Source organism: Chenopodium album, chromosome 24 (assembly GCF_948465745.1).
Source record: "Chenopodium album chromosome 24, dcCheAlbu1.1, whole genome shotgun sequence".
NCBI classification, from domain to species: Eukaryota; Viridiplantae; Streptophyta; class Magnoliopsida; order Caryophyllales; family Amaranthaceae; genus Chenopodium; species Chenopodium album.
Window position 1 is genome coordinate 30,405,451 of NC_137857.1, and position 10,596 is coordinate 30,416,046.

The 10,596-nt window shown below is 36.2% G+C and overlaps 1 protein-coding gene across 2 annotated transcripts; it reads right to left on the bottom strand.

The window, feature by feature from the left end:
- Positions 1-368: 368 nt before the first annotated feature.
- LOC145612170 (uncharacterized) lies at positions 369-8,904 on the bottom strand. Of its 2 annotated transcripts, none has more exons than XM_081667547.1 (4): positions 8,620-8,904; positions 3,982-4,104; positions 791-910; positions 369-689 (listed from the first exon to the last, which is right to left on the bottom strand). In XM_081667547.1, exons 1-4 carry the CDS (start codon positions 8,651-8,653, stop codon positions 619-621), a joined length of 348 nt encoding a protein of 115 aa, XP_081523673.1. In that variant the 5' UTR covers positions 8,654-8,904; the 3' UTR covers positions 369-618. The 2 variants fall into 2 exon arrangements, with proteins under 2 accessions (XP_081523673.1, XP_081523672.1); XM_081667546.1 differs by having other exon boundaries at positions 8,614-8,904.
- Positions 8,905-10,596: the final 1,692 nt, after the last annotated feature.

Sequence of the window (10,596 nt, forward strand, 5' to 3'; positions counted from 1 at the left end):
AGTATCTTCAATCTGTCCAAAATTTCTGCATCCATACTCAGCATCTTTGATTTGCAGCTTGGTTCTTTAAGCGTGCATATGCATCGCTGCACTTTACATAATACAAGTACTAACAAATTTCTCCGTACCATAACCGTCTATCCATGGAAAGTGGATAAAAAAAGAATCAACTAAAAAGAGAAGAAACAGAGGACGAACAAGCCTCAAAGATGATAAACATGTACTGCATTGCAACTTAGTTACTACTAACATTATGAACAACTAATGAAATATGTGCTGAGCACATACGATATACTATATCTGTGAGAATTGCCACCAGACTAAGAGCAATTAGTATATTTGTTTAGTTGCTTGAATAGCCTATGATCTGTAAACTCTAGCACATAATCAGCAACAAATCAACAAAAGTAGAATAGTACACCATATGTTTCTCCAGAAGAATCTAAAATCAACCCTCAGTAGCTGAGTTGAGTCAATGAGCCTATTTCCGATAGGATATATGGCAGAAAAAATTGTAGAGATATTCCTGCTAGACTACATGAAAAGAACCACTATAGTATTGATTTACATGATTTACAAGTATTACAACCTTGTCAGTTTTGGTTTAACTTCCAGTTCTCAAGAATTATTGTCACGGATCAAGTTGGTTGGTTCGCTCATAACATATTTCGGCAGTTCATACTTTGCACCTGTAAAAGCAATTTGAATACTTCAGTGTAAGTTCTACGAGTAATACTGATATACAAGAACACAAATGAAAGTTAAAGGAAAAGCTGAATGGGTACGTCACCTCTCTCATCATAGCAAACAGTCAGGTCAGGATTTTGCACAATTACTCCAGCACTGTCAACAATTGCCTGTGCCATGCTCAGTTCAGCTTCCACAGCAGCACGGAGTGCATCCCAGATTTCTGATAAGAGAAAAGTTTCATCATTTAGCCTAAAATATGAAACCCATCCATTAGAAATTTATCAATTCAACAAACTTGATGCCAAGTTAGAGAAGCACAATGACAGTAACACAACACAAAAACATTGGGAAGTCCTACAGTAATCACTAGCGAGGTAGTCATGTACAGGCCATATCTAGAAATCTAACATAGAGAACATAACCTAAGGTTGGGTAATCTCCCAGCAACGACTATTTGCAGATCATAGCAAGAAACCTTACATTACATGTGAATCATAGCAGCTGACAATTATCATCTCAATGTCTGTTCACAAAGAAGCTAGAAATAACTTAACAAGAAAAAATCCTGCCAGTGTGAATTATCAATTTGATAGCAGAACAATTTGTCACAGGACGCAATGACACAACACAAAAGGAAGTCCCCATCATCAACTTAAAACCTTAATATTGACTTGGCAACAGACCATAAACACAACATGAGCAACTATTGTGTAGCAAATAACTTTCCATTTGCCAACTGTATCCAGACATGGATATTAAAGGGGAGAAAAAAGGTGTAGCATATCTCAAACATTGATATTTAGCTTTTCAGCCTTACTAAAAAAATTTATAAGAAAAGGGTAAGTTTAAAGAATTATGCCCCATCAACACACAAAAATGAGAAAGATACATTAAAATTCAAAGAAGTTTTATAGTAGGAAGTGGAGGTATTATAAAAGTAAAAAAAAGGTGGTTCAACAGACTGCAAGAGCATATTACAGAAGATACCATAAAACAGCCAAAAACCGCAAAATACCAGAGAATACAAAGGATCTGTTTACAAAAACTGGCAGTAGTATATGTGGAATGTCCACAATTCTTCCACCAGGAAGAACAGAGCAAAACGAATTGTCTCCCTATTGATCAGACATATAGCACACCACGTGCAGGACAAGAATCCTTGACTAGCTTTAGATGAGTTCACAAGTTCTTCGCCTTTCCTCCATCAAGACCAGAGTACAATTTCTGGAATCTTCTTTCCAGAAATTATTGAGGATAAAGTGATGCAAGGGCCAAGTCATTGGACTTAGGATTTAGGTGGGCATGTTATCCCCCTTTCCAGAGTGCTGACACTACTAGGCTACTAGCAAACTCCATAATAGCAGGCTAGTGTCAGTGTGGCTGTAGCCCTTGCACCCTTGCCTACCTACCTAAGAAGCGATTAGGAGCATAAACCATATACCCTCCATGGCATGCTCTATCTGATAATCTATAGTTGCTCCCCGGGAACACAGTCTCAAGAAAAGTTTTAACCAGCTTGGAGAAATAATTTATCAGAGAGGATCATGCATGATATTTAGGATGAGTAGGTGTTACCAAGTATTAATTGTCTCATCAGTAAGGATAATTTTTATTTTATGATCAATATCAATCGAAAGCTTTGCTACATTCTACCAGCCTCCAAGCCCTTTTACTAATTGTAACTCAAGTAATCTATCCTACACAATAATTACATTAAATAGTTCTACAGATTAAGTAAAGAAGTTCCATTAAGCTTTCTACCAAGAACCAAGGATAGTGTAATGGACCCGGTACAATGAAGAAGCAACATAGGGAGACAAGGAGCAACACTAGGAGACAAAACTAATTAAGGAAGCACTAGGGAGTATAGCAACCTGGGCTAATTTCTGATAGCAAGCTTAATTAATTTGAGAATATCTTTGTTATCTTTGTGGTCTAGCTTGATTGTATAAGAAGTAGTAGCAGCATATGCAGTAGAGTATTATGTGAATTGTGAGGAATTATGTTGAGAGAGTAGTAACCAAGAGTTGCTAAGAGAGTAATAACCTAAAGTTATCAAGAGAGTAATAGCCTAAACCTACCATTTTGTAACCCTTTTGCCATTTCAATCAAAGATACAAGCTTTCGTTACTATTATTCATTTGGTCTTGTTAATTCTAATATATGCAGTCGGAAACCTAGTCCATTAAAGATAGAGTAAAACAAAATGAAACTTATAAACAAACATTCTCCCAACCTTCAAATTCTGTCAACTTCAACTACTGAAGGGAAGGTGATATTCAGAAGTCAGAAAGCATTTCAGCGTAGAGGGAGTAGTGGAGTACTCTTTTGTTACACAAAATGCAGAATGCCTAACAATTTCAGTGATGAACTATGAAGTAATCAAAACACTTGAAGACATTAGATCCCCCTTTCATAGGAGCAAAACTACATCACAGGATAGATGACACTGGAGAAGCTCTCCAACTTATGTCCACCATACACACAAGAAGTCACGTGACATATTTAATAGAGATTAATTGCTAATTCAACCATCTAGAAATGCCTAATGAAATCTAGTGATTGTACAGTCTAAACCAGAATACCTACCACCCTCAGATAAAAGGAAATCCTACAGATATCCTACAAAGAACCATCAATCAAAATCCTTAAGAGTTAGAAATACCACAGTTCGTATAAGTTAAGTGCATGCCAAATTCTCTGACCATGATCTGCAATTCTGCACCTAAATATTGCATTGATGTGTTAACTGCTTTACTGCAACTTTTGGGCACTACTGGAGGGAATTCCCAATACCACTTACTTTTACTACTGTCCCTTATATCTAGAATATTTTATACACACCCGGGTGTATTGTGCACTCAACTAACCCAAAGTTAGTTTTTGCTCTTCATTTGATGTTTAAATGAAAAACAATCATTAAAATGAGAACAAAATGCTCATGGGTGTACCGTGCACCCGGTTGTATATAACAATATCTCCTTATATCCCCCCTCCTAACCATCTTGACATCTTGGAAGTGTTTTAGAGACCCAATTACCCAAATCGGCCACTAAGTAATGACTTGGTCTTACAGATTACAGACATAACAGAAGATAACAATAGTAATGGTACCACAAGTAGCATCTAGTGCAAAATGTGTAGACATGAAAGGAAACTTCAAGCAGCCACACATACAATTGCAGCTATTGCAGCACTAAATTGCATGAACTTCCAAAGACCATAACAGCTTTAAAAGACAATAATTATGAAGTTTAAAAGAAGAGCATTGCATGTTAACCAAACAAATACCTTGTCTGCCACCATAGTGAGGTGCTGTGTCCCAGAATTCCTCACGCGTCCTATTCAGTTGTTCCCTAGTAATTGCTTCAGAATGCTTCCATGGCTTTGGCTTTCTGATCTTCTTAGCACTATCTGCCAAGGCACAAAACAAAGAAATGATTCAAAGGGACGATAATGCAAAATAGCATTAATGAACAAAAGTACAATAATAAAAGCATATAGGCAGAGAGATAGAGCAGTAGACACAATCAACCATCCAGATATCTATATCTATACTTAGTATTTAAAAACACAAACCATAATTTTTCATATGACACATGTCATCACAAGTCACTCAATACCACATATGACACATGTCACCCCTTTTAATCTTTTTGTTTAAGTCTTAATGTATTCCATAACTTGCAAATTCAATTAAGAAAATGAAGTGTTTCATTTCCCTCATAATAAAATAAAGTTGAACCAATTAATATACTTCACATAAACATATGAATTGAATTATATAAAAATTGTCTTTTTAATTCCTAGACTTAAAACATAACTTAAACTAATATGTCATTTCATATCCTACAATCTTCATGTATATATACGTAACTAAATTTCATTATCTTTTTCCATAGTTCTACCCTCATTTTTTTCCCCTTTAAGTTTTAGCAGTGAAACAATTACTTCGTATTTCATATCAAAAGTTTCAACTATTGAAAAACATACCTACATATGAAATAACTTAGGTAAGAACCCGTGCATCGAACGGGCCAAAAGGCTAGTTTTACATGTAAAGCTACAAACAACAATGATATAAAGACCAGTACAACTCATCCACAGATTAAATGACTACAAGTGATTAAATTCATAAGAGGAGCGCCTCAGACTAATACCCTACAGTTAAACTCTACATTTTTATTTTTGAGGGGAACATTTAATCTCTACGTAAATACCTGAAAGGACTGTAATTCATCAACCTAATCACACAATGAGCTAAAAATTCTATCATGATTAAATTCAAACTCTAACGTTCAGAGTCCTACAACTACAAATACAAAAGGGATCAAGAAGAGGATTAACGCCACGTTCGCATCCAGTAATCAATATACACGTACAGGGGTACATTCTCATATTAGCAAGTGTATACACAACTTACAATTATTATACCAGATAGTCACTGGGATACAATGACATGCCCAACTTTAAATCAATATAATCATCAAACTCTGGTTCTTACTGTAGATTAAAGAGGTACTAAGCACCATCTATCAGTTGAGCCAGCTCATCTTTACTTGTTTTGGCATATTACCAATACCATTATAACAGACAGTCACCTTGATCACTGATAGCCCCAACTTTACATCATTAAACTCCAGTTCTTACTGTAGATTAAAGATATGCCCCATATTATCTATCAGCTGAACGAGCTCGTCTTTACTCTCTTCAACATGTTACCAAACTCCAGCGACCCAAATGTAATTATCTGGACAGTCAGCAGTCAGCATGTATATCCCCCAAATTTTTGGAGCCAAAAATTCAGCCAACATTTAAAAGCAAAAATAAGCTTCTAATTGAGCTCATTGATATTCCCATAAGACACTACTTCATATACTTAAATTTGTCCATTTGCTTTTGTTGGAGTTTAACAGAATACTCAAGAAGATATATGAAATGATTCCAACCTCAGGCCCGCATTAGTATGAATACTTGTCAATCCAAAGTAGTTGTGATGGAAGATAGTTGGACAAATATATTGAATTATCAATGAAAAAGTAGCGTGAAAAGAGATAGTAGATTATAAAATACTTTTAATTATCAGGTCTACAGTGATATAAACCAGGTCAGCTATACAAGTACAAAATGGTGTCACTAAATCCCATTCATTGATTATGCAAAACCAGGATGTTATGATAAATCTGCTAAATACTATTAAGAGAGGATTTTCTTAAATCTTGTGTAGGTTTGTATTTGTAGTTACATTGTGAGTAATCAACCATACAAGTTAAAATATTAGTATCTGCAAGAAGCCTCACTAAAGCATATAGCATCATCAGGCATCTAGGAATCTGAGAGACAAGAACAGTAAAATGCAATATGCATGATGACATAAAAGGAGGAGAAAAAAATGGATGAAATAGCTCATACATGATCGTAACTGTTTTAGTTTGTGATTTGACAATATGTTTTTGTTATATACTTCCTCTTTATAAAGTGTGCAGATATTAAGAAGCCTGTTTGATGAGGAGAGGTACAGGAATAACAAGCAGGACCCAAGTGATGAGGAGATAGATAGGGAGAAATCATGCACACATAAGGAAAATTTGCAATAATGTACACGTCCATAAAAGGGAAATGTTGCAATATTCAAGGAACAGAGGAAGTAATGCATAAGAGGGAAAAAGTTCATTAAATTTTAAAATTGTAATGTAAAATAATACGAAGTAGATCTTCTTACAAAATGGTGTTCAACTGTATGTCTGTATCAAGGAGATACATTTTTTGTCTCTGCAAAAAGGAAGGGCTTTTGATGTTGAAATTTGGAAAATACAATTACTTGAGCAACTTAAAACTATTAAGATGTTCTTCAATTCGTTCAGATTTACAGGCTTGCCTTGACCTTGCACCGAAGAATATGAATTTGCATCAAGATCACTGGCTGATTCAAATAAGTTATGCTTTTATAATTTGATCGTGTTGATCATTCTTCCTTTTAATGTAGTTCTGGACCAACTTCTTTCCAACAATTAAGTTCTTCCGCGAATGCGACATACGACAATTATTGCACACATTTTGAGAAACAGTTGGTCAAAGAGGAGACATGGGCATATAAGGGATGATAAACAGCAAAGTTGGGAAAATTGTTACTCCATCAGGCTTTTAAGATCATAGTAGAATTACAATTTTGAGTTTATTTCCTTAAATTCTCATACTAAATATGATTGCTAGGAAGCGTACAGAGAGGCACACTTTAAATCTTACATTAAGAGGCCTTGAGAAGATTCGATATTCATTTGCTATGTTATTGATGCTATGATTTCACCTAAGTATACTATCGAATTCTTGACAAGCTGATACAAATTTAGACATTTGGCAATTAGTTTTGACCAAAAGCCCATAGCATGATAACTTTCATAAGAAATCCAAATAAATTCACTTTATAGAATACAGACCCAAAGACTAATGAAAGATATAACTGGCATGACTCATGAACACTTTTAAATTGAGACAACTGACAAGGCTTGTCATCGATAATGTTTATACTAATAGCTTATCATCGTCTACACGACTACCTCAACAACTAAGATTTGTGGCCAACAAAAACGTTACTTGGCAGGACACGTTATCAGGTAAAGTCTAAATCAAGTTCAAGAGACTACCTTAACAACTTAGATTTGTGGCCAACGGAAAAATTTACTTGAAAGGTTACGCAACCAAGCAAAGTCTAAGTCAGGTTCAAGAGACTATCTTAACAGCTAAGGTTTGTAGCCAACAAAATATGTTACTTGGAAGGCCACGTTACCAAGAGAAGTCTAAATTAAGTTCAAGAGACTACCTTAACAGCTTAGTTTTGTGGCCAACAGGAAACATTACCTGGAAAGCCACACTACCAAGCAAAGTCTAAATCAAGTTCAAGATTACACGAGAAAAAACATGATTTGCCAGCTAGAAATGTCTAAAAATGATGAAAGAGAGTAGCACTAACAATGTGAATGAGAAACGTGAAATGCCTACTATCCGACTATCCCTTAAGAAAACCTTCTTCTTTACCGTGTCTTCCTCCACCACCACCACCACCCCCCCCCCCCCCTCCCCCCACACCTAATGCAAAAAGGACATTGAAAAACCAAACAGAACCTCATTCTGGGATGAAGTGACAGCTGTTCTCTCACATAACTCATCAGGACAATTATTCCGAGTAAATGAATGACGAATTAGACAGCCAAATTGACAGAAATTGACAGTTAAAAATCTGCATCTAGTTTTGATTTGCACATTGCACATGATAGTGTAAGTTCTTTACCACTCGAATCAATTACCAAGACTTATTGACATCTACTGGTAAGAATATACAGAATGCCTCCACATTCGACAAAGAAAACACAGCAATCATAACAATGCAAGATCGAATCATCACTACTCAAATTACACGAATAATCACGACTTTCCTGTTAGCTACTCCAACAATCAAACTTCCAAGAATTATTGATATCTCCTTAAAAAATACTTACATTATTAAACCAAGAAAACAAAAATAATACAGTAGTAGCAATATTATAAAGTATACAAGCCTATAGTAGTTAAATCGAATGATTGAACATTGAGGAACAACGCAGCATCGTAACTACTCATATTAATAATAATCAAGAATTATTGTGAAATGTTAACTACTTCATAACAATCATACATTCAAATTATATTCCAAATTCGAAATTCAACAAGCTAAATAATACTAAATATGCATCATTAGTATCACAAATTCACCTCAATCGTCAGAAATCAACCAAAAAACTGAACAAAAATCTCAAAATCATCATTTCGAACTGAACGAATTCCACGAAATGCAGGATCAAAAATCACAAACAAAAAAAGAAATAAACGAATTGAATTGAATTTGTTCAAGAATTAAGGAAAGAAGAAAGAGGAGTAGAAGCTGACCAGCACCAGTAGTTTTGTCGCGCGAAGAAATGCAACCCATGGCGGAAGAAGACGATCGAATCTTCTGAGTTTCCCTCTCTTCTTCTGAGTTTCTCTCTCCTCTGTGAGTTTCTCTCTCTTATGAGTTTCTCTCTCTAACAGCAGTTAGTTGGAGAACAATGGAAGAATCAAGAGTGAAGAGAGAGGAGAGAGAGGGTTTTGGGGATATTTAAAGGGAGAAGAGGAGGAAGAAGAAGAAAGGCGAAATGAAAAATAATGGATCGTTGTTTGAAAGTGATTTGGATGTCTAATGATTTTTATTTTTTTTGATAATTATTATGACCAGTCCGTGGACCTCTTGTCCTCTTTACCGGACTAGGGAGGGGAGTCCACTTCCGACTTTCCCATTTCCGACTTTATTGAAATTACAGCGCGTTTTGTGTGTGACTGATTACATTATGTGACCGCTTATAAAATAATAGTAACTAGATTAGTGTCCTTGCAGTGTACGGATTTACCAGTAATATAGCTTGGAATTTTTGTAATTTTTTTTTGAGTTTTCAATATTCATAAGTTCAATTTAATTAAGAAATTACACATTTATGACAAGTCACAGAAGTCCCTCTCTAGGGTGAGTGAGTCCCGTCCTAGGGTTTGCGAGTGAGTTTTCTCAATTCTTTGTGTAATTCTAGCAATTTCTGATCGATTCTCTCTGTTTTCAATCGCAAATTTCCCTGTTTCTAATTTCCTGAGCGACAGAATGGGGGATGATTTGATTAAGGATTGGGAGAAACTTAAATTGACAGAAGATGAAGGTGTAGTTTTAGGAGGTGATTATGTCGAGACTGTAAGCGATGATACGAAGACCAAATTGAATCTCACCTTGGTGGGAAAACTCTGGACTGTCAAACCCTATAACAGTGAGGCGATGAAAAAAACCTTGACTAATGTATGGCGATTAAAAGAAAAATTTGCAATAAGGGTTGTTGAGACAAATTTATTTGTCTTCCAATTCTTCTGTGAAGAAGATAAAGAACGTGTTCTGGAGGGAAGACCCTGGTTCTTTGATGAAAAGTTACTGCTTCTGCAAGAAATTAGCGGTGATGAACAACCTTCAGAGATAGTCTTCAAATATACTCCTATGTGGGTGCGTCTCTTAGATGTGCCAATGAATAAACGATCGTTGGAGGTGATGTACGATGTAGGTGAATTCCTAGGGGGTTTTATTGAAGCTGATGATGATGATCCCTTGGGGTGGAGTGATGTTGTGAGAATAAAGGTGCTTGTGGACATTAATAAACCTTTGAGAAGAGGATTGTTTCTAGCAACGGGAAAGAATCAATCTCGTTGGGTGGATTTGAAATATGAGAGGCTGGCAGATTTTTGTTTCTTTTGTGGAAGACTGGAACACACTGAGAGGGAATGTCAGTATAAAGAGCAAAAAGAAGGCGAGTCAACGGAGTTGGTGTATCAATATGGTCCGTGGCTTATAGCAACACCGAAGAAGAAAACTAGAGTGGACATGGCAGAAAGGGAGAAAGAGAGAGCTTATATGGAGAAATTGAGACACTCAAAATCAATAAAGAAGGTGCCCAATTATAATGACCCTGATGTTATCAAGCTAGGTCCGGTTGGGGCAGCAAGGAGACTTGCTTTCTCATCACCAAACAATAATGATGACATGGCTGCTGTGAAGAATGTGAAAAGCAGGGAGTCGAAACTCATTGCTGTTCCAGACAGAAGTGGTTCGAAGATGGTGTTGAGGGCTGTGAGGACTACGATGCAAGAAGGTGAAATGCAACACATAATGCCGAGCCAGTTACATGAGCACGGGGAAGAAATAGTAGAAGAACAAAAGATGAAGGGAGTGAACGCTGAGGAAGTGACCGTGCATAATGAAGAGCTTAATTTTGAGCAGCAGTTGGGTGGTGGGAATGGTATGAAGAGCAGCTTGAAAGAAGGAGGGATAATTGCAGGGGAGGGTAGTGAATGGGTAGGAAATTC

Coding starts and splice junctions, on each gene's coding strand:
- LOC145612170 (XM_081667546.1), bottom strand. CDS start 8,653: ATGGGTTGCATTTCTTCGCGCGACAAAACTACTGGTGCTG. Junction 4,105..8,613: donor CGACAAAACTACTGGTGCTG/GTCAGCTTCTAC, acceptor GTGCCTTGGCAG/ATAGTGCTAAGAAGATCAGA. Junction 911..3,981: donor TCACTATGGTGGCAGACAAG/GTATTTGTTTGG, acceptor TTCTCTTATCAG/AAATCTGGGATGCACTCCGT.